Here is a 25353-nt window from a genome sequence, read left to right on the forward strand (position 1 = left end):
AATCAGAAACAGCCGGTTCTCCCCTAGAGTATGCCATGTTCACACATGCCCGAACGAAGGCTCGCATAAGTTTCCGTAGCGTGGCAGGGCGCCCCACCTCTGTTCCGGGCCTGTTCCTCTTCGCAGCCGCCCTCCCTCCTTGTTTCAGCCCCTGCGGGCCTCATCGTTCCAGGCACGCATTATCGCCATTACCATGAATTCCAGCAGTTATTACGCCTCTGTTGCGCCGCCACGAAAATGGCGGCCCCGGTGTGCATCCTACCGTGCAACGAGGAGGTGGACGCCTCGCTTTCTCGACGCGCCCCATCCTCTCGACGTTCCGGCGTGGCGCCTTTAGCCTCCCGGTGTGTCGTCGTTTCTTACACCGCTGACAATTAGCGCGGGGAATGGCCGGTTCGTTTTCTCACAGCGATGTTTACTCGTTAAATCGCGGTAACACGCCACTGACAATGGGTGGAAACGAAATTGAAATTTGTTTACCGTGATTCGAGGAACGATCCTTCGGGCTCGGTTGATCGATGACCGATAATGAACCGTGAGACGGCTTTTGATACCGCTATTAAAACGATAAATCATCGAAGGAAGGCCCGGCACCGAGAGACGCCATTGTCTTGCCGAAATCGATGCAATTACCCCCGTGGAAAAAAAAGAATCAACATGGCAAAGAAAAAGAGAGGAAAGTTGCGCGAGATGGGGGGCTGTTTAAGGCGGTCTCACGATGGGGTAATCATCGCGTCACTTCGCATCTTCCGCGACGTAATAATTACGAGATCGCGCCTCCGAGTCTCGAAGCCGTGGCTACAAACTGGTCGACCAGGAACAAGCAGCCAAGGAGGTGGAAACGATGGAACGGAACGCAGAAACGACGAGGAGAACTTAATTCGAACTCTTCAGACTTATTTCGAATCTCGTGACGACGCGTCCGCACGAATCCGACTCACTTTGGGATCCATCTACTTCATATAACCATCGCGATTCACGTTCGACGAGTAACAAGAAATTTCTGTTTTAAAATTACTGTTGCAGTTGTTCGTAAACTCGCATGATCACCTGGAGCATCGAACATAAAGATAAGAAAGTCTTGCAACTCGGTTATTTCGAAATGCCAACACGAATTCCAGGTTCCGAACGATTATCTGTTCGAACTGTATGAAATACACGTTCGTGTGATTGATTTATTATACGAAATTTGTGCCCCAAAAAGAAGCTCCATCTGTAGACATTTTAACCTTTAAACAGCAGAGGGTGGGTCAATTGTGACCCAAACATACAAAATAGATATAAGGATATCAATCTAATGTTTAATGTTAAATGATATAATTTTTAAAAGAAAGAGTTTCATATGAAAATGAATGAAATTATGGCTCTCTCCATGGTTCGCCATCCGATTGTTAAAATCCAAAAACCAAAACTTATGAAATATAGGTTCTCTTTTCTTGTTCCCAAAAATAATCCCAGAGTGCATAATTCGAGCAACATAATTCCGTTTGAAAAAGCAATATCATCATGTCAGAGATGACAGTTGCCTGTTGCAACGATCATAAAACGTAACGAGCAAAAGAGAATCGCGCCGGAGGCGATGTATTTCCATCGAAGATCGCCTCTCGTATTTTTTCAAATCGTCGATCGACAATGCAACACAACGGGTCGTGGAAAATAAAAAAGAGGAACTGTACGAGGGTCTGTACGCACGCAGCGGAGTGCCGACAAGCGGAAAGAGGCACGCTAACACGAAGAGAGGAAGCGTCGAGCTGGCAGCAACAACGGCATCCTAGGAAATCGGAATCGCTGCGTGAGCCGTCGATTTAAGTACAACCCGCCACGCTAATCACGCGATGCCGTTCGAAATGATCGCAGACCGCCAATTAGAACGTAACGCTGCATGCCGAACAGAAAATGTATGTATCGACGTTGAAGGAGGAACGCGTTGCCGAGTCCTTGTCGTTTGCCGAACCGGACGCGAAACCACGGGACAACTTCATCCCCTCGCAGCAAGTGGCATTTATCGAGTGGACGGAGTCTGCTCGTTTAATCGGCTCGTTAGGATATCCTTACGTTTCGAAAACCACCGAGCCCGTCTTTCTGCCTCCTGAGTCATCCTTTTAATTCGCGTTACGCGCCCGCGGCTACGTATATTCGTATTGGGCCGATCTTATCTTCCGTTGCGTATACTCCTGGACCCGGGATACGTAACGAGACTTCTTCCTTTTGCTTCTCTTCCTCGTGCTTCTCTTTCGAGCGTTCTTCTGGCTAAAATTCCTCCATCGATTTCGGGAACTTATCGTCGTCCTTTCGCACCTTGGACTATGGCTACCTTCGAAGGCGGCAGTTTGTTCCGAAGCATTCTTGAAAATTAGACATTCTAGCGATAGTATTGAGTGCTGCTTCTTCGCTTCTAACGTCTCAATACATTAATGGAAAAGTTTAATGGATAGAGCCGAGTGAATTCTAACACGAGTCCTAAACACTTTTATCTTTGAAAGTGTCCGAAGGAGAGTTACTTTCAATGTTAACTATTCGTATAGCTATACGCGTACGAAGAAACGACGATATATCATTGCAGAAGTATCCAAAGAGTCTCCCCTTTAATTGAGCAGCTCATCTAATCAGGGAATCCGTGGCATCGTGCTCCTTTTTAGAGGACCACGATGTCGCATGTTCCTTTGACCAAAAAAAGAGCGAGAGGAGAAACAAGCAGCTTCGCGCCGGTTAAAGTGCCAGAGCCCTGCGGAAGGATGCAAACGAGAGCGAGGCTGGTTCCCTTTCGTGCGAGCGAAAATTTTTTTCGGCAGGGGACAACCCCCTTCCCTCCTCCCTCCCTCCCTCGAGCCGTGGCCAGCTTTTATATGCTCCCGAGTCGCGTACTCTTAATCTTAGAGGCAATCTCGCCCACGTAGATTTATTGGCAGCAGTTTCTGCCCGCTGCAGGGCTACCGTGCACCGCTCTCCCTCGTCCCTTTGATTGCGTGCACCCCGATTCGTTACGTGTGCTCGTATTTATCGGCCGCTTACGGCTAATCCGCACCGTGCCGCGCCTAAGAATTGTTTTCTCCTCGTTTCGAACAAAGAATCCCCGAATAAAAGAAAAAAAAAAGAGATAACAGAAGTCACTGGAGTATTTTAGAATTATGGGAAGAAATTTAATTGGTTCGCGATACTCGTTAACCCTCGGACCTCTGAATTGGAGACAATTTAAATTTTACCCTTTGATCTTGTATTTAGGAATCCGATAAAGGAATCCAGGGGAGGGAAATTAGAAAAATTCTTTAATTGAAATTTAAACGCTAGATGGATCCTGTTCTCGACGAGTCAGCAATCCTCGTCAAACCTGAACGCAGGTATATCCTTGAAATTATCAGCTCGTTTCGCGATAATAGCTCGCAATACGAGCTATTTAACGTTCTCACGAGGAAAACGTGCCGGACGAGTCCCTTGTTTCGAAGAAAAATTCTAATTCCACCTTACAACTATCAGAATGGGGTACCATAAAATTCGCCAAAGTGATTATGCAAATTCTATGCCATTCTCGAGTAAACAGAAAATCCTTAGTGGATAAGCTCAAAGCTCGAAATTGCACTTGTCGATTATTGGCTTATATATAGAGTTGAATAATTTCCTTGTCCTTCGGCTTAATTTCAAGCATCGACCATGTAATTCCTACTATTACCCCTTCCAGTACACCAGGTGTATCTTTAAACGTGATCCAACTCATTCAAGGATAATAGCAGGTATATATTTACAGTTCTCACGGCGATAATGGCCACTTTCCATTTGCCACTTCACGAAATTAATATGTTATATAATTAGTTTCTGCTAGAAGACGAACATGTTAAAATCCATCGACCTACGCGATTCTTTCAGCGGTATTTCGGGTAATTAAGATTACAAGAGGCGTCGATTAACCGGTGACAGGCTGTTGTCGTGTGTTTCCCAACGAGTTAACAGAGCCTGGAACCGAGTAGCTTCTTATCTTCGCCACTTTACCGAACTATGCCGAAAACTTAGACCGGTCTTATCTCGGGAACACGGGCCATCCTCGGGGTACCGGAAACATCCGCGTTCCACTCAGGCTTTTTTCGCTCCGGTGGCGCTCGCACAGAAAGCGGTCGTTTAGGAATTCTTGTCGTTGGAGGTGGAGTAGCAACCTTCGTTATTTATCCTCCGTTTTTTCGCTTATCTTGTTTCACGCGACGGACGCGCTCACGAGCAGCAGAAAGAGTTGTTAACAACCGACGTGTATCGCTACATTAGACACGATGGAAATACCACCGCGTGTTCATGGCAAATCCAGCGACCATCCTGATTCATCTGTGACTCACAAGAAGATGGCCCCAATTTTAGCTCGCTGATTTTAATCGGAACATTTTAAAAAATGTAGTAAACTTCTTTTTTTTTTTAATTATCTTCCATAAGAAGGAAACTATATTCGTCGGTCAGTTTTTAACGTCGTATACATTAAATAGCGGAGCTTGAGTCAATCGTGACCCAAATCTACAGTTAAATTTAAATGTGTAATTTTTAAATAAGAGAGTTTCATATATTGGAAAAATAATTTTTATAGACAAAGTGTGAAATTTAAAAAATGAAAATCATTTGAAATACAAAATGAAATTAAAATTGTGCCTCTCTCCATGGTCTGCCGTCCGTCTGAGTGGAACGAATGCCTGAAAAGTCCATTGATCGATCAAAGCGTAAATCCGATACTGGATCGCGTTCTCGATCTGGAGAACCGTGAAATAACAGTAAACGAAGCGAATGAAATATGCAATCTCGTAAGCTATTGTTAGGTCGTCGGACATCCAACAATTTTCAAGATCAACCATCGAGAGTGAATTTCATCCTTCTTCGTGTTTCCTCTCCGCATGAAAGTCGCATGACGCACGGGTTCGTAACGAAACACCGAACCAATAGAGCCATCAAATTATAATTGCTCCTCGAACCGTTCGAGTCACTGCAAGCAAATCAACTTCCATAGCAGTCCGACAATGGCCGCCTTTGTTTTCCTTCTGGCCTCTTTCTACCGGACTATTGCCGATTACCCTTGCGCGCTCCCTCGAGCATTCTCGAGCCGGTAACCGAGCCGTGGAAGAATCAGGAGAAACCCATCCACTCGATTCTATTCTTACACTTTTATACGGACCCAACGTATCTGACGTTGACGTGCGCCAAGTACCTCGGCACGGGTCTTGTTGCTTCACCTAAGGTTGACGTAGAGTATGAACGATTCCGTTAACTGGACGTTGCTTCGATGTAGCCTGCGGTTTATTTCTCAGGATATGTCTAGGATGCATCAAGCTCTCGCTTCCTTGAGAATTTTATATTCGCTACGTTCGTTCGTTATAATAAAACGACGCGTACCAGCAATAAATTTCATTGGGATTTTTCCAATTCGGATAGAAACGATATCTCGTCTGTCAAGGTGTGACCTCGGTTCACCTCTCGAGTTCATAGAGACACAAAGGGGCAACCGATTCGACTCGTCCCACCGACCACACCTTCCAGGACAGATTGACTCGCATGGAAGCAACGAGTGGCAACGGATGGTGAAGTTTAGATGGGATGACGGATAAATCGGCCGATCGATCGTTCACTCGATGATGGATCTGTTCTCGGGTGTTCCTTTATTCCATCGCCTGGCTTTTGCATCGACCGGGACACGGGCCGTCGTACACCTTACACATATTTTCAATCACGATCTACGATCCGGCGTTGTACGGTTTTATCTCGATTATAGTTTCGAGATGGCAATTGACGGCGGCCGTGAAAGCAATATAATTCCATCGACGTACATCCGGACGGATAATGACCGCGTTACGATACAGTAATGACACGATCGCTGTGCTATTAATGCCCACGTTGATTGTAGATTAACGTGACGTAATGCCAAGTACAGTTACTTGCTTCCTAGGCATGCAGGTGTGGTAAATTCGATGGGTTTCTCGCCTTCGGTTCAGCTTCTTCGGAATCTATCTATGCAACACAATCGGCGATAATAGAGACCTCTTTTCTGTATCTAATGTTAACCCTTTTAAGCCTGAGTCGAGACAGGAACTTACAAAACATGTACAAGAATATTAATTTAAAGTTGGATTTATAATTTTTAAACGAAAGAGTTTTATGTACAGGTGGACCACCTTATCCGCGGATTCAATACCAACGGTTTGAATGTGATTCTATATATGATTGCTAATTGGACAAGTTTCTTAATTAAATTTTACACATGTTCAACCTCATATAGTAAAATACATATTATCACAGGCATGAGTTATATTAGGTCTTCCGGTAAGTTCTGAAAATAATACATTTTCAATACATTTATTAATATTTACTGGACAATATAATTTCCATCATTACTAATGATTTTTTCCCAGCTTGATGGTAATTTGTGAATTCCATTTCTGTAGAATGACACATCTTTGGAAACTTCAATTGATTTTTAATGAAATAGTTTGGAATTTAAAAACTGAGAATGATATGAAATAAAAAGTAAAATTAAAACGAGGGCTCTCTCCATGGTCCGTCATTGATATTCGACTACCCATGCCAATATCTCACCGCAACATTTCTATCCAAATAACGTTGCACCCCGTCATCAATCATCATAAAGAAATTCAAGCGGTGCAAATAAACGGATAAACGAATAAAAAACAATCTCATCCTCCCGCGTCCAACGAAACAATGAGTGATCGTGATCGAATGTAAAAAGGACAGGGGACTGGTTCACCTTCGACCCATCCGTTATAGCGGTCGTTTCTTCGATTGACTCGTTACAATCGTTAACTAAATTGAAGGAGTCGCGCGTCCAACGAACATGCGTCCTCTAATCGTTTCCCGGATGGGGTTGGAGATGATTTACGCGTCGTTATCGCGCAGCTTGGTTCAAGTTTTCGAGAAAGAAGGAAGCCAGAACGATTAACGGTGAAAGTCGTAGCCGGTGAATTACGACGTGTCCAAGAGAAGTGTGGCTGTTTGGTAGGAAAACCGGTGACTTCTAATTTCTCGAAATGTCCCTACCTGTTCGGCTACAGTGTCGGAAATATTATCGAAGCCCTCGGGAAACGACGCTATAAAGACGCGAGTTAATGGCCACTTTGGGAAACGGACGAAATGTATCTCGGTAATTAACCCCGTCGCGTTTACTTCGGTATAGTGGTCGTTTTTTATGAATTTCCCATCTAATGGGACAGCTTTTCTTCTTCTACCCCTCTTCTAATTTCAGTCTCTTCGAGAATTATTATTTTTATTAAGAAATTCTGTTTCCTAGGCGAATTTGTCTAAATACCTATGCTACGAAAATTTCAGATATCTAATTAAATAATTTAATATAAGGACGCAGATACAATGGCAGGGCAAAGAGGAAGGAAAAAAAGAAACAGCCCGACAGTGTTACATTACAGAAATCGTAAATCGAGAAGGGTGATGACGATCAGTCGGGTTAGGTAGAAAGATCGAAAGACGAGGAAAAGGGAAGAAATACAATTTAGTCGATCGTGAAAGAGAGTGGCGTCGTAAATCCTTAGGGAACATTCGTCAGTCGTTTTTGGAAGACGATCTGTTTACACGAGCATTTAGGAGGCGAACATCGGGCTTAAATATCTTTTGACATCCGAATAGCCGGACGTAGGATGCGGCAGGGTGCAAGGTACACCGTCCGACGACCCTTTGGACATTCTTCGATCGGTACCCTGGGCCCGAGTCGTAGCTCGTAAAGGGGCGAGTAAAAATGATTTGCCGTCGTGCCTTGTCCACCCTCGACAACGTCGTCGTATATCTCTCGTTTTTAATCGTGTCTGTCTATCTAGAAAAATTCGATCGTAAATAAAGGTTGAATTAAATTTTATAGTGGCGGTGCAGCAGCGAAATTGCTGGCCTTCGGAGCCAATTAACTCGTAAAGATCCTTCGACTATTCTCCTTCCCGTTCATTTCGCTTGTTATTATTTTCATCGACGTCGGCCCGTCGAGAGGCGGTGGGGCAGGAAAGAGAAGATAATTTACGCGTCTCTCGAAATTTACATATTTCGTTGGGACGCGAAAGTTACGCGTCATCAATTAGCAATCCAAACGGAATCCGAAAACAGGTATCGCTTTATGAATCAACTGTTCCGAGAAACGGCGTTCGCTATTAAGACATTAAAAAACCTCGCGTGATCGCTTAATTGACCGGGCATACTTGCGGTTTCCCTGATTTATTCCGCGCGACTATTTTCAACCGGTAGTGAGCAAACGAATATAAAGACGTGAATACATAATGAAGCTGCGATATCGAGCTGTCGGATAAACGGCGACGATTTAAAACCCTGGATGGAGTGTTTTTTTAATTTACGATCTTCTAATTACTGTAGACTCTCGTTATATTGCCCCGCGAACGATTTGTTCTTCGTACAGATTTTTAAGCACAGCGTAGACCGGGAGCGGTAGTAACACGTTGAATATCTCGAAACATTTAATAGATATTAACATAAATTTTGGACATGTAATAAAAAATTATATTTGATTAAAATAAAATAACTTTTCGATATCCTAAGGTAACTTTCCTTTCTTGGCTTAAAATTGTAATATCAATACTCTCTTTTATACAATTATGTGCTGGTTTTTCTTCTTAATCTTTAATTTGACGTTCATTTGCTAAAAATCAATTTTCTCGTATCGATGTTTATCCAATGCTTTTCAAATGTCCATCACTTTCGAAAAACTCTTCCCTCTTCATAGCTTTTCCTCTCTAATTGAAAATTTGGCAGCTTGAAAAATTGTCCACCCCTACAGTCCCGTCCGCGGCAATATAACTTTACTATATCCCTGAGAAACAGAATCTCCGAAGAAGCAGGAAAGCCTAAAGATCGATCCATTCGCTCCAATTTCAAGGAGCGTTCACTAAAAGCGAATCTGTAATAACCGTGAAAGAAAAAGGTATGGAATTTCAATCTGTTCGCGGTGTGTAGCGAAAAGGGAGTTGCCCTCGCTAACCGAAAAACAGCCAATGAAGCATCCTTAAGAACACCTAATTGTCGGCTTCCCTTTTCCTCTTCGACGCCGCGTCGGCACGATGTTCGCGAGCTTCCCCGTGGCTGGACAGTTACAGAGCGCGCGATTAACAGTAAAAACGAGCAATCCGAGCGGCAAAGGGGAACGATGGGTAACGAAAAAAGAAAAGAGCAAAGAGGAATAGCTGAGGGCTAGAAAGAGCCGTGGTAGGAGGAGATAAGAGGATCGTCGAAGAAGAGAAAGCATCGCAACACGACGAACGATCGCGAATCTCGCCCCTCGAGCCAAAAAGCGAGGCCGATTAAAATTGCTGCGGTGGCGGGCGACGGCTCAATTATCACCGACCAACCCGGCTCCGTCCGCTTACGCGCGTGTGCAGTTGCACGCGGACCAGCGTGTAAACCCGCGGAGCGATGCTAGCAGAAAAGAGTTAGACCCCCGAAGCGACCACCACACCACACCGGCGCCCCGTCTTCTTCGATAAATTATTGTTGTTAATGACATATTTATTGGCGATACACCGGTGGATACCGCGGAGTAGCAACATATCGGTCGGTATAATTTGCCGATTCGAGGGAAGCTCTCGATCTTGTCTTTATCTACCTACTTGTTTCTTCTTTTTCTCGTCTTTCTTACTGGATCTTGTTTTTCTTTGACACTAATATCGAGGTGATTAAGCGAAAGGATGACGCTCCGGGCGATCAGAAAATTGTGAATATTAAGCGTTAAGGGAGTATTCTCATTTGCAAGGGTAAAAAGATCGATTTTTTTACAGAATAATACTCCAAAAATGTATTTTTGACAATATTAATATCAAAAGTGATTTAGAAAAAAAATAATACGATTTTTAATTATTAAATATCATATAATTCAGTATAGGTATAACTGAAAAGTACGAATAACGAAGTAAATATTAATTCAAATTTTTCCGCGTAAACATTTATACGCAAGTGGTGGAGCGCCACAGGCCATATACATGAGGCCTCCTCCTCTACAATGTCAGTCTCCTCAGGAGCGCCTAAGGGGAAGGATGGGAACTTGGAACCTCGCCATTTTCCTTGGAAACCCTGATTTCATCGCAACTTCGTTGTTTCGTGGAAGATCAATCATTTTAATAAAAAATTCCTTTCTTCTTTATTTCACACACAGCCGAGTACCATTCAACCTAAACCTCCTGAAAATCCTTGAAATAGCAAACATCCAAAAGTCTGCAAATTGTGTCTAAACAATTAATTAACCACCGTCGACGAAAACTCTTTCACCTTTCCATCTGCACACAATCCGCCCGGTTCTTTTCATCCTAGCCCCGTCAGTCGCGAACTAATCTATGCTATTTAAGCGTCATCGAATCTTTAGAAAGGCCATCATTGTACGCGATTACATCACCGGGCTGTACGATCGAAAGGAGAGAATTCATAAAAGTCCCTTGTAGACATCTGAGGATCCGACGTTCGTGTTCTCCTTTTACGACGCGAAATCTCACGACGTCGCGCGAGGGACCAGGGCTTTCTCGCGAAGCGTTATCAGGACACACGAATCGTTCCTTAATGATGATTAATGAACGGTGTACACTTACATGGACGAAGCTTACGTAACCGCTGTCGGGTAATTAGCCAACCAAGTCGTAATTCAACGATCGTGGCTCATGGAAGCAAGCTGTTGGCCTTTGAACGCTCTTCGATGCTTAATTATTTTGTCACTAACTGAATGCCCAACTAGCAGCGACAATACTGACTTCTTTTTCTTCCCTCTCTTGCCACACTGACAACGTGATAAACGCTCCTAATTAAACGTTATGTGAAATATGGAAGAAGGAAGAAAAAATGTATTGATCAGAGGGTGGATAGGCAGATGTCATTGACCCTTGAACCTTCCCCTAATTACACGCAGGTATAATGTAGACTTCTCTTAGTATCGGAAGTGTAGGAAAAGAAGTATCATTTTAAATTATTTATTTATTTATTTATGGCCCGCAAGATCTACCTAATTATCAATTTATATGCCAAAATACAGCAAGTACGGTTGATGTACGATTTTTTATTTAATTTGTCACCAAATGATTATAAAAATCCACGTTTAGAAAAGAAATCTGGAAATGGCAACACTACACATTTAGGGATTAAAGCGGAAGCGAGTGAATAGCATGCAATCATCGGCAACCGCGAACACCGAGGGAGGAGATTGGCGATGCGGCGAGCAAAATGGTAATTCGATTGGATGAATCTGTATCTCGAAGTACGTACCATCGATATAGTCGTTTTAGCGAAATGAAATTGTTATATACAAAGCCGTAATCGGATTACCGGCGGCAATCTCTACGCGGATCGTGGCTCGCTATGTTTCGCAAATTACACCTCGCGTTTACTCAATTTTTCATTTTTTAATTAATCATTTCGGGGAACGTAATCTTCGTGAAAGCTATTCTCTCGTAACAATGTAATCTGTAAAATATCTTATCCCTTTCTGCATTGATTTTTTAAATGAAATCGAAGAAGAAAATTAAAGAAACGTTTATTTAACGAAAGAAAGAATGAAGTTACGGTAAATCTCTAATTATCCAGCAGCGTCTCAAAGCGTCCATTTTTTCGCCCGAAACGTGTCCGTCAAAAGGATATTCCCGCGAGAGAAAGATAATGACGAGTCATTCGTAATTACGCATATCGAGCTCTGGTGTAATTTTGTAATTTTGCAACGAAGGAAGAGGAGTCAGAGGAAGATTTCGTATTCGAAATCCTCCTGGTAACAGTTAGGCTGTTTTTTAGTTCTGACGAAGAATGCGCAAAATATTATAATTGATTAAACGATAAAACATCCTGTTTGTCGTTTATTAATAACGAATAACCTATAAACGAGTTTGACGAAATGAATCGACCTTCGAATCGTATATTGGTTAATACATAAAAACCGCTTTGATATAAACTGTCAGAGGGTCGATACGTATCGAGACGACATCGATGATTAATGTTTCAACGATACTTGGTTAAATCTCCGAGTACCGTGATTCGACGTCGAAATTAATAGGTTTTGCGTAATAGATTTCGAAACCTTCTTCCTGACGCTTTCTATTCAACACTTCTGCTTGACGATCGAATATCAGCCGGATTGATCGTTCGATTTTCCCCTAAAAATCATTCTTACATGTATTTCTCTGAAATTCTTCGACCATTTCGCTCTTCAAGGTGGTCGTGCACCTTCCTTCGATTCCTCAGCACCTGTTGGTAATCGTGTTCCACGAAACGGCCTATATTCGCATAAATCCTGCGGGGCAGTTGCGTGTCGTGCGTGAGTGTTGCCGGTGGCAGCGAACACGTGTAAAATCGAGCGAAAGAATGCGTGTATCGGTGATGTTCACGTGGTCGCACGCATCGACCCCCTGCGGATGTTTACAAATGAAAAACTAGACTCCATCGGACGATGAAACGAACCCGATCACAAACGGACCAAGAAGAAATTCATTTATTCATCAAATTGTTTTTCAAACACGTTCACAGTAGTCCTACCAACAAACAGCTAACAATGTACAAACCTCTCAAAAGTTTCTAGCGCGGTGAAAAAAAAGATTGATTCGACGTGAAATCGAAGAGCATACAAAGGATCGAACACAGGAACAGAATAGGTGTCCCTTTTTGTACGCATCGTTCGCTCCTGACAGGGAACTCGAGATGAGGGTTGTTCCCAAATCGAGACTCTCTTCTTTTTTTTTTTATTTATCCCTCTTTCTGTTCGCTGGTCGAAACAACATTGTAACCTGACGCATGGCGAGGCTGTTCGCGCGTCTTCTAGCTAACACGAATAATCTTTGGTGGCCGACCATGGCCAGAGATGATTGATAACTCTGTTGTACGGTGTTATCAGCCGTCGCTTGCACGTTGTTATGTTCACGTCAGAAACGTGACGCTCCGAGACTTACGGTTCTCTTTTCACCTTTGTCTCTCATCTCCGTTCTATACGTTCCCTTTCGTATATTCACGTTCGACGTACCTGTTGCTGTTAATTCAAACTTACACGCCGCCGTGTTAACCACGAATCTTGTTTTCCGGTTCGATGTTCCTTTCCTCTGCTTACCCTTAACTCGTCTTCCCTCGCGTCAACTTAATCTTGCAACCAGATAGCCGGACAACCGGTGTTCTTTCTTTTTTTGTACTTCCTTTATTAACCGTCTGGTGTTTATGGAAATAATTATGTAGCTATTCAGTTGATGAATTATTAACAATCATTGCGTACGTCCGTCGAAAGTGTTAAGAGATTATTAAATAAAGGCCGTAGGGGAGACCGCCGGCGGTAGAGTTAGAGTTAATAGAATTCAAATTAACCACGCTAACTGCGCGGTGATTAATCGGGACTCGATCGAACCGAGCGCGCTTCATTTATCAAAAATGAAGTTTGGAACTTATCTATCCTTCGGGAGTGGTCGAAAAAACGAGGCCAAGGTTCGAACAAAGAATGAGGCACAATTGTTGGCGTCGCGGTCGGTTCTCCGTTACGAATCTACGTATAAAAATGAATACCGTCATGTATTAGTAAAAGAAAGAAAACATAATCTTCCCCTATATTCACATCGGGGTGCTTTTAATTTAGTCATTTTAACTCGGCTACTCGTGACTCCATTTTTGATACAAACGGTGCTGAAATAAATAGCGGACGTGTTCGATATCCAGTCGCATGATATTACCAATTATCGCAAACGAGCATTCTCCTTGCCACTTTAAAAGCAACGAGGATTTCTCTCTTCCTTTCAGTATCTCGTTCTAACTAAATTACATCTTCTCTTCTATTTACGATCCTCGATGACAGTCAAGTTAACCACGAGACCTAACCGTTCCGCAAGAAACGCAGGCGATCGAGACGTTAAATTAGGAATCAGACCGGGACGTTTCATTAAAGGATTAAGATATCTCGGTGAATCGTCAGAAGCTATCTGCTAATGAGCGCAACTAGTTGTCACCAGCTCGTATGTCGACATTCAGCGAACTGTGAGAATCTTGGGACGAATGATCTGGAAACTGGTTAAATGGTCGTGTTCTCCAGTAGGAAAATGACTCGCTGGAAATCATGGGATCGAGTCGCGAAAAGATTGTTCGAATAGGACGACTCTATCGCGAGAAATTACCTTTGGATGTTTCAATCCTATCCTTATCAAATAAATGCATTTGAACTCTTTAAAGCTCTTATTATTAAACGATAAGAATAAATTTTGGTAGCCATATCGTGTCTCGTCGCGTTACAGTTTTCGATTCGAATCGAAAAGGAAACGAGGAGAAAGTTTCGGTAGGTGTGCCGCAAAAATAATAGCAAAGACCACGTAATAAAGTTGCAGGCGTCCAGCTGAGTGGAAAATGAACGTGGTGAACGGAATCGTGGTTCAATTAAGTACGCGGCTCTTTCGTTAACACGCGAACCCTAATAAACTTATTTATCCAGCGCCCAAAGAATGAAAAAAGAAAAACGACGATACTTAAGTGTGAAGAAACAAGAACAAAGGAATTTCATACGAAAGAAAAAAACGATCAAACAGTCTCGATTTAAAAGAACAGTGTCGTATATCTGCGTAACAAGACCACTAACCATCATAGCACATCTTTTTATGGTATCCTACGGTGTTTCAGAATCACCGCAAGAAATGATCAAGAACAGTCATGGTTCGATGATCAGTTAGAAACACCTAGTCGAGTATTAACAAGATCGTTTTAATAAGAATGCATTGTTTGATTTTTACAGAAGCACCCGGAGAACTCGGATGGGTGCTCACGTTGGTGATAGTGTCGTTAGTATCGGCTGGTATCGGTGCGGTGGTCATGGTGACCCTTCTCCACTGTCGAAGGTCAGTATAATTTATCATTTTATCAAGAAATCGTGGAAGAATCACAGCTCGGGAAAGTATCGGGCTCGATTCAATCCGACACTTTAGATAGAGGGGATTTATCCGTTGGATTGTGGAATTTTCGAATCGAAATACGAGAACGTAAACACCTGCCCGATCGGTTCCCGTGAGATTGCCTTCGAAATCCATACAAAGAGGCAGAAGATCAGCGATGCATCTCGATACGGATCAACGATCAGGTAGATTCGCGAAATGATCGCGGTTTATAGCTCGGCTGGCAGCAGCCGATCGATTTCCCTTAAATTACCACCTACCCGCAATCCATCAAAATCGAGAGGTAACCGAACCGTAATAAGCCAGGGCGAACCGGTTGCTAACTAGATCGGTACGATTTGAATTCGCCGCGCGACAGACAAACAACAATCGGGAGGAAGCAGTGAAAAAAAAGCTAAGGAGAGACACTCGTAAACGTAAATGGAGAAATCTTTATTGCGAACCGCTTCCGTCCGATTCTTCGGACAAACACGCGTCGAGAATTTTTAATTTAATTTATAATTATTATTGAATATACCTCTGTATCTAATAGAATCGTTCGTTTTTTCTGTTACAGATTGAAGAGCACCGGTGGAAGAGGTAAGATCAGTTACGCGGATTAGTATAAAATTCAAATTTTTACGATGATTCTGGCAGGTATTTTGAGCTGTACTTATTAATAGAGATAATAGGATTACATGTAAGCTGCTTATCGAGTTTACGGTTAAGTCCACTATGGGTTCCTCTCGGTACGCTTATCTCTTTATCTCCATAATATAATAAATTACTGCCGCGATGATACTCGCGTTGGAATTAGTCACCATTCGCGATGTTAATCATACGTAATTACGCTGACCCCTTTTTCACGTTCGTTTTAATATCGTACAACAGCCTTATACCCATTCAAAGGCGTTCTTTAATAATAGAATTTCAAATTGCCATACGGCTAATAATTGGCAGTACCAGTCATAGAAAATTGGTACAATAGACGTAGCGATCGACCCTAATCACAGACGCGATCATGACTAACCGCTGACAGATCGTATGATTCGCAATAATTATCCTAGATCCCCTACCGGCATATCGATTCATAATTCCATCTATTCTCCGATTCCTTTGGCCCTCGTTAGAACATGATATCTACCTCTTAATAATTCCTTTATGAATATCCTTTGAAACCTTATCTCTATTCAAAGGACATCGACCACGTGTACCGACATTGAATTGCGATTATTTAAACGGGGTTAAACCAATGCACGTTTTCCCTAAGGAAAATTAGAAAACACCTTCCAGATTTCCAGTAGGAGAGAATAGGGTAAGATGATAGGTCGAGTGGAATAGCAAATATTATTTTTTTCTTCTTTTACTAATACATTTAAATTAGAGCGTTAAATTAAAAGCCAACAAATTATTATCCCCCAAAATAAAATTTAACCTTCTTGTGTATAAAGAAATAAAACAATTATACTTATTTTGGATTAGGGTATCCTCTGGATATCTTATCCTATCCTTCCCTAAAACTCCAACTACAATCGTTTCCTTTTAACAATCTGTTCACCCCCGACGACACATCCGGATGTCGTTGACGACAGCTCGAGCGTGTCCGTCCGATCGAAGCCCGAAGACGCAGAGGCCTCACACAGTGGACGGACGTCGATCGGTGCAAACGAGAAGCATAGTAGAGCCGTGGCGTCGAGTGTCAGCGTCGATTGGAGTTTAATTAGTTCGCATAATGAAAGCCGTTCACGGCGGTATATTCGACTCGTGCACACGTTAAAGGGTAAACCGAGTGGACGCGACACGACGCGACGTACAGGCGACATAAAGGACAGTGAAACGCGTCTAATTAACTTTCTGATTTAAAATCAGCCGCGCGGCACGATACGATCAACGTGGCTCGAAGGAACGTAGAAAGGAGAAAGAAGGAGGATGAGAACGAGGGCAGATAGAAGAAGAGAATAGAGGAGGCGAGCTCAACTGGCTGCCGGTCTGACTATACAAGGGTCACTCGAATTAATTATCCGACACTCGTTTTACCGAACCTCCCTGAACCCCGTCGTCGATCCACGATTCCACTCTTAAGATCCCTTCACACCGAAACTTCGTGATCGATACCGATTCAATACGCTTCCTATAATTGGCGCCAAGAGGTTGATCTTCATGGAACACTCGACACGACTAATTGGAACGACCGAACAAGCCACCCTTAATTAAGCTAAACAATTGACAACAGTGCGGCGAGGAAAAATATCGTGGTCTATACTTAAAAATCGCTTACGAATTTGGACATCTGGTGCCTATCATTGCGTAATCTATTGAAAAATCTCGAGGTCGTTAAGAAACTCTTGATTATACCTTTCAGGAAACCGAGAGTGGACGTCCGAACCTACCGTTTCCTCGCTTCTCTATTCATTACATCAAAACCGCGCGTTGGATAACGTTGCAGGACATCTCGTTCGGCGAAAGGCTTATTTAGGTCCGTGTACATACACTTGTCAAACGGTGAAATTATAGTCTTACCTGGTTATATGAATGTAATTGAAATTCTAGCGTAGCTGAACCAGAAGTAAACGCGACTCGATGTTGCTTGTGCAATTTCATTTCTGCTGAAAAGAGGCAGAGAAAACGAATTAATGAAATGTGCGTAAGAATCGCCGCGAATGCCAACGGACAAGAGAGGCGTTAATGGACGGCTGAAAGAGGCTGGTTGCGGTAAAAAAAAAGAAAAGCAAAGAGAAAAAACACGAGATCCCGTACACGTAGGTTCCCGGCACGATCGACGGAACACAATGGCGATTCGAGAGCCGGGTAGAATAGGTGAATCGAATCCGTTAATCGGCTTATCGCCCGTTTCTTCGCTCGATACGCTGAATCGGCCTCTGCTCCCTCGAAACCTCGACGACAAGGATCTCCTGGTGTTCGTTGAAAGGGTATTCATAGTAATGTTCACCCTTTTCGCCACGAAGGGCTGGGCGAATTACAGATAGAAGTCGATATGGCGTAAAAATATACTAAAAAATAAGTAACTTTGAATGCGCATTACTGAGCTTTTATATTCTATTCGTCAAATACTATCAGAATATATAACAAATAGCCAACAATTTTGCGTTCCCCAAAGTAAATCATTGTTGAGATATCAGCTGCAACTATCATTTGAACCATCTATTCTATTAAATTCAATTTGACAGAAAACACGTTCCAACAAACGCTAACGCATCCCTTTTTCTTTCATCACTAATATCGTCTTTCGCGGCGATCTTTCCGACACGATGACGCGCGAGAATGAAGGACGATCGAGTTGCAGCTAACCGGTCGAAAGAATATCAGCCAGAATGAATCTGGAGCGAAAAGGATCACGCACGGTTTACGGTTGCCAAGAAATCGAATGCTGGTAGGTGTTCGAATCTAGTAGATCGTGAGGGCAAGACTCGCCCTCCCGTTGTCACGGCACGCCACACAATTTTCACGCGTCCCGTTTGCCGGGCTAACGCATCCGTCGACCAATTAATATCCGAACCATCCAATCCGGTAAATCACGCGGGTTAACGCGTCCGTCGAACAATCACGCGAAGCGACAGCCTGGAAAAAGTACGGATCCGATTACCTCACCTAGAAGATCGGAACTATGGCGTAATCGCGTTTCCTTCGAACTTTCCCATTCTAAGAGAGACGGCATAAAGAAGCAGCGAGGAATCATCGTGACATATCGATGTTCAATTATAAAGCAAGAACTCCGGTCGTTCGAACGAGCATACCGATCGGATAAATCGGCACCGCCTTATTTACGATAGCAATAAACTGCTTCACGCCTGCCATCGTACGCTAAATCGTTGTACGTCGATGCGTAGCCCGTTTGAATGCCGAAGAGTACTGCCACGTCCGACGATAAATAACGCGATTACAGCTTGACGTAATCGATTGCACTCGGATTTCTAGCCAGACGAGCGCAAATGAAGTCGCGCGCGACCGTCCTTACCAATGATGAAGCACCGCGTTCCACGAGCGGCGCGTAATGAATGGAAGGTTGATTAGGGTCGCGGAACAGAGTGTCCGCGGCAATTGAAATCCTTTCTAACATGGCGTAGCTACGGGTAATTGGTCCCTATCCGTTTGGATTCGCGTGTCTTTGATCGGACGGCAGGGAACTGTTCATCGTCGGATAATGGAGGACAAATTTCTTTCATGACTCACGCGTCTTGTCTTAGCTGTTGGAAAAGTTACAAGGATCGTTTGACGTCCGAGAAACCCCGTCATATTCTTGACTAATACACGAAGACCTCGCGTGAACGTCCGTACAGTCTCTCAATTAGCAGGCAATCTCTCCTGCTCTTTGCGTAGATTCTAATTATGTAAATGACGGTGTGTAACGGCTCGTTATAAATATCCACGAACCGTACGGGACGGAATTAAAATTTTCTGCTCGAGTCCGTCATCCTGGCTTCTCGTTCTGCTACGTTTCAGCGCATCACCGATTATCCTCGTCGTGAGTTTCTCGGAAGAAGAGGAAGAAGAAAATGGTGCCTGGAGGAAGGACGAAGAGGAGAGAATACTCGGTGCACGCGGGTTTCTGTCGCTAGTATAAGGACGACGATAAAACGAGAACCAGTCTCTTTCTCTTTCCTACTCTTGGCGAGTGACAGCCGTCAGGAATCGTCCAGGGGGACGAAAAGCACCGATCAGAGTGTCGTACGTGCGTAGGTTATGCGGCACGCCGAGGAGGAGCAAGAAGGAGGCCGAGATTCCCATAATCTTGTTTTTTCTCATGCCACCGGTCGGCATCTCTGATCTATGAATTCCGAATTCCTCTTTTTTTCATCCCCTTCTCGCCCCTTCTTTTTCTCCTTTTTCTTCTGCCTCGATTCCTTCATCCGCCCCGCTCGATCTCTTCCACCCCGAACCACGGCGAGTTTCTATGAGGGTCACATGACAGCACGATGACGGCCGCACAATGAGGCCATACAGAAAACTGCCGCGTTTCTTTTTTCTTTTTTCTTTTCCTTCATACGCGAGCTCATGTCATAATGATTCGTGTTCCTGCCTGCGTAATATATCTACGAACCATACACACGATCGTGTAACGTAACAGGATTCTGTACGAACGTTCACCTGCCACTTCACGAGCTTCGCCTCGGATCCTCGTGTACCCTGGGCCGACCCGACCCTTCTTAAATGAAACTCGAGCACGACTTTCGCGTACCGATCGGTTGCCAACGAATTTTCCAAGGCAACGAACCTCACGTGGGACACGACCCTTTGTTTCTTGTTTCAGCGAGCTGCTGTAGCGTCGGCGTCGAAGACTCGAACGTTCAGGAAGCCGGTGCCACAGCTGGTGGAGGCGGTTCTGGTGGCGGAGTAGCGGTTATACCAGATCGACCACCTCTCGAGCTCGATAAGCTGCCACCTTATCACGACGTTGCCCCTAGTCCTGGTAAATGTCAATGTCTAATTTTCAAGGAATATTACGCGAGTGATAAATAATATTCATTCACTTTTCACTGTGACACGATCACTCGGGTAATGTTTCTTACTGGCGATACAGTTGACGACCATTTTGCCCGGGATATACTTATGATCAGAAAAAATTGAAAGAAAATTTAGCAAAAGTACTCGAGTAATTGGCACTCGGTTATTTGGATACCTCGAGTACGTTTCATAGAATAAGATAAACTTTTTTCAAAAAAGTCGATGAGAATTGATTTCGATTTCCCTGGTTGGATTTGATTCAAGGGCACAATGTGTGGTCGTGGTTAGGCTCGCGACGTGGCGGTGGTACGCCAGGAGTCGTCACGACGCCTCTTTCTCTTCCGCAACATAGACGGGCGATGAATCTTCCAGTGGAGAACCACTACACCCACATGCAAACGGACGAAGCCCTGTACGCAGAACTGGACTCTCAGGCCGCGAGCTACGCGAGCGATCTGCAACTACAAATGAGAGGAAGCTCGACGTACGGTACTACTTCCGGCGGACAAGACGACGAGTACCACGAGTTGGACGCCGCGAGGTTACATCGTCATTACGGTGGAAGCAACGGGGACGGTTCTCTTCGAGGGGATACGCTTCGTACGCGCCACAGTAAAAGGTAAATTATTCTCGCGTAATTAGGTTTTTTTTTCCTCTCATCTACGATATCGACTATCTTTCATACATATTGCTCTTTAGTAATTTCAATCGATCAACGATAATTGTATACTTTCTTTCTCGAGATGATCACGTATCGATGATACTACTTGTTCTGCTTATTTTATTAGCTACTTTCGATCGTAATATCTATGGAAGAAATCCTATTAATTCCTTTCATAAGCAATCAAACTTAAACATTTCAAAGAAAATAGAGCATCGTATCGATTGTTGTTTACGAGCATGAAGCAACCGGTTTAAGAGATACCCATCGAACGTAAAAAGACTACATCCGTTTCGAACTGCACGAGTGTTCATCGGGACGGTTAGCATTAAATTACAATATTGAAATTCTTTTCTTTTGACTATTTTTAATATAGCTATTTGTTATTATCTAATGAGGGGAACTATTATTAATGAAGCTTTGCCACCTTAGAGAACTCGTCGAGTTGAATATACTTATACCCACTTTAGGAGTTATGAGTTAAATAAGTTAGGAGTTAAATAATTTAAATTTTATGATAAATGCAACATAAATAATAAATTAATTAAAAAAATAGTGTTTTGAATTTAAAAAAAAAGCAAAAAAAAAGAACCAGGGAATCGGGATTTGAACTGAGAACCTTTAGATTTGCAGCCATATATTTCACACGTGTTAGGCCGGTTGTATGCCTAAGGGTGTTATAATTCAGAATCCAAGGAATAATTAATTTTAATTGGTAATATTTATTGAATAATTAGTCGTCTGGTTCGTCATCCAAGCATTAATTAACGCAGCAAAGAATAAAAACTTATTCGTACAACAAAGAGAAAAGAAAAGAGAATAGCAAAGTTCAATTAATAAATAAGACTTTCGAAGCTTCCTTCGTAAGTGCTAATCAATTCATAATATTTTTTTTGAAAATACCTAAAAAAATCGCGATGATGATTGCTATGAAATACCCTATACCTTATCGGTACCTATCTATCTAAAATTCCTCGCCCGCAGACTCTAAATAAGAACAGCAAACATTAGATCGTTCCATCTCCATTGAAGTAGAAAATAAACGTAATCGAAAGACGGGTATCAACTATCTTATCATAAACGCTAATCGATTGGTCGACGCTCTGTAACATCGTAATCCAATGTTTTCAGGTTACAAGAACCGGATTACGAGATGTACGAGAACGGACCCTCGACGCCGGTGCCGCCGGGTCAGCTACAGCACCATCATCACCACCATCATCTCCACAATCATCACCATCATCATCAGGACCTACGGATCGGCGGTAGTAGGAACGGTGAACATCCGTCGTATCAGAACACAGCGTACACCGGAAGCGACGCGGAACCGGACGGACCAACGTTGAGCAGCGCGCCTAGCAGCGCGTACTACAGTGACCTTAGCTCGAATTCGACGAATCAACAAATACCTACAGCAACATCATCGACGAGCAACACGAATCTTCATCTGAATCCACAGGGTCTGGAAAGTTCGCAGTATCGATTGGCCGCGATAAACGAGAGTTCAGTGCCTTCGGATTACATCTAAAACGAGGATGAACTTCGATGAAGAAATCGGTGAGGATTAGTCTGTTCGAATGTTCCTTATTTTTAAGTTCGTTGCATAGAAAAGACTGGTGTTACTATAACAGTGTACGAACAATTGTGATTCTGGTAGTGAATTATTTTATATTCAAGTGGAGTACATGGATCGATGGTGATCTATGTTCGAAAACACTTCGTTATAAATAATGAAATTAAAGTAAACAGAAGCTCGGCCAGGAATTTAATTTAATTGAAAATTTGAGAAATGAAACTATCTAAACGACAGTGCCATACAAATTTTCAACTTGCAACTCTCTTCTGTCAAGATGAAACAAGTGCTTGCTCGTGCGAAAATCGATGATGTTCATACGTCGAATGAAACTACAATTACAGTAGACTTACTCTCATTTAAACTCAATGGAAATGATTTATCATTACGTGTCTTGTTACGTAACCGTGCATTTCATGCAGCTTGTAACGCGACTTTCTGAATAAACCAGAAGCCGCATTTGCAAACTATGAACCGTGAACGAACGTCGTTATTGTTCTCCTCTCAGGGAATGAGTCCATAGTGAATTAGTCTTCCGGTTAATTAATACGCGAACGTATCTCACGTGTACCGTGCATTATTCTTAACCCTTGAACAGCGAAGTCTGGGTCAATCGAGCAAATTAAATGTATAATTTTTAAACGAAAGGGTTTCATACATGGAAACTTAAGGAAATTAAAATTGGAACTCTCTCCATGGTCCGCTGTTCGAGGGTTAACTAACGTAGCAAGAACTACTAAAAACAATGGATTCGCGTATCAGAGAATCATTTCGCAAGGGTAATAAAAAACGAGATTCATAACTGCGGTACACGAAACCGATTGAAATGAAGTTGTTTCGAGGAACAGGTGTTTCGTAATTTGACGTTCCAAGACTTTCAGTAATCGCTCTCGGCAACATCCGCTCCGCTTTTGCATTTCGAGCAAAATGCCACGCGGTGTTTCATCGATGCTCTCCTTTCTTTCTTCTTTCGCTGTACGAATAATAGCTCGTTTTCTTCATCTTATTTACGATCAGTGTTCCGAAATTGTTCCAAGTTCAGAGAAATGAATTTTTAAAACGATTTTAAGAACTGCACCAGATACGAATTGACAAACGCCGTGTGGTCCAGGACAAGTTTCGTTCGAGTGTTAGTGAGAAGCCCGTTTCGCGGTATCGTGTGAAAGTATTCGTCACTGAATCGTTAAACAGGATTCCCGGCCTTCGTCAAGCTCAATCGTTTATCTTCGACCCTCGTTCGCCGGTAGAATTAATTCGTTTCACCCGATTCGGCAGGACTCGTTTAATCGTCGCCGTCGTGTTCTCTTAATTACCTTCCCTTCGGACAGTCCCGATTGTTCCTTCGACAGAACACGAACTGGAAGAGACATTCTACCTTGAGATTCTCCGCGCCGCGTCCCGCTTTTACGTCTTTCACTTGTGTCTCACCTGCGCCGGGCCCTGTCCACGCGCAATCACTGCACACCTTTTCGACTCGTCGCCACTCTTTACCGCCCTACCAAACAAATTCGTTTCGAGCCTTGCAAATCCTCGTGAAATTATCGTCCGGGAATTTCACGATAGAAATTCAATCGATGCTATAAAGAAATATGAAATATCAATGGGAAATGCGAAAGGGTTCGTTTAAAAATTTCCATTTGCATCGGGTAAATATAATTCGTGGCCAACGACTATTAGTCGTCCTTAGTATCGAAAGGGTTAATCGTTTCCGTGTCCCGAATAAATCGAGGTAAATTGCACGGGGCAACTGTAAGCTCATAAATAACCGCAGCCCTCGATGGTACAATACAAAGAATCGCAATTGACCAAAAACCGTTTCGCGGCCCGGAATCATTTACAGCTTCTCCTCTGAGCTGTACAAACACACGCGCGCCGAAACATGGAGAGTGCAACAACAGATGCAACAATGCACTCTCTCGCGGGGACGCAATAATTAATTGCACTCCCTCGCGACCACAATGCAGGTAGGGAGAGACGGTCAGCTTGGTAGCGGCGCATTATTTAAGCGAAAAAAATCCCACGAACGCACGGTGCGGCACCGTGCCGATCGGTGGCTCTTCTTATCGTGGCCGTGTTACGCGAACGGGAACGTATCACGGAATTCGTTGGTATCCAGGTTTAATTGAGGCCCACCTTGGTCTACCAACATCTTCCGCATTTGTGTGAGAACGGCTTGTTAATCGGCGCAACTCTCCAACGGTTCGTAGGTGAACAAGAAAGTTTATGCGAAGGCGTAGAATCCTTGGGGAATCCTGAAAGTAACAGTAAATGATAATATTATGCGCCGTTTAGATGCGATGCTGGGTTCGTTAGGTCGTTGCAATTTGCATACACTGTTTCGCGAATGCACATTTGATCGAACAATTGATTTGCATTAGTTTATCTGGATTCTTAATTTCAAATCTTCTAGTCACAAGTAACCAGCTGCCTGTACAAATTCAATTATACGAGTCAGTTTGTGCAAATTGCACGTAGACTCAGCTTAACCCTTGAATAGCGGAGTCCGGGTCAATCGAGCCTCCAACTTACAAAATAAAATATACAATTAACTTAAAGTTAAAGGTATAATTTTTGAACAAACGAGTTTTATATATTGGAAGAATAATTTATAAGGAACAGAATAAAATTTAAAAAATGAAATTGAATTAAAATTGAGGCTCTCTCCATGGTCCGTCTTCCGAGGGTTAACAACTTTCGATAGAAATGCACCGACACAGGAATCTCTGTTTTAATAATAAGAAACATAATGTTCTCTGATAAATGCCTTTGAAAATTCAAGAGATCTTCGAATGATTCGAAGTTCCCCAGAACGCACCGTT

General features: G+C 43.1%; 1 protein-coding gene across 3 annotated transcripts in view; it reads left to right on the top strand.

The window, feature by feature from the left end:
- Positions 1–25118, top strand: part of LOC114880393 (TSC22 domain family protein 1-like) — a 63699-nt gene extending 38581 nt beyond the window's left edge. For 2 of the 3 annotated variants that reach the window (XM_029196356.2, XM_029196365.2), the window contains exons 3-7: positions 14702–14804; positions 15415–15437; positions 20107–20265; positions 20565–20919; positions 22093–25118. In XM_029196356.2, coding sequence (XP_029052189.1) covers positions 14702–14804; positions 15415–15437; positions 20107–20265; positions 20565–20919; positions 22093–22489 — 1037 coding nt within the window. In that variant the 3' untranslated portion in view covers positions 22490–25118. The remainder of the gene's footprint in view (positions 1–14701; positions 14805–15414; positions 15438–20106; positions 20266–20564; positions 20920–22092) is intronic. The other variant, XM_029196374.2, reaches the window with a different exon arrangement.
- Positions 25119–25353: the final 235 nt, after the last annotated feature.

This window comes from Osmia bicornis, chromosome 5, assembly GCF_907164935.1.
Source record: "Osmia bicornis bicornis chromosome 5, iOsmBic2.1, whole genome shotgun sequence".
NCBI lineage: Eukaryota > Metazoa > Arthropoda > Insecta > Hymenoptera > Megachilidae > Osmia > Osmia bicornis.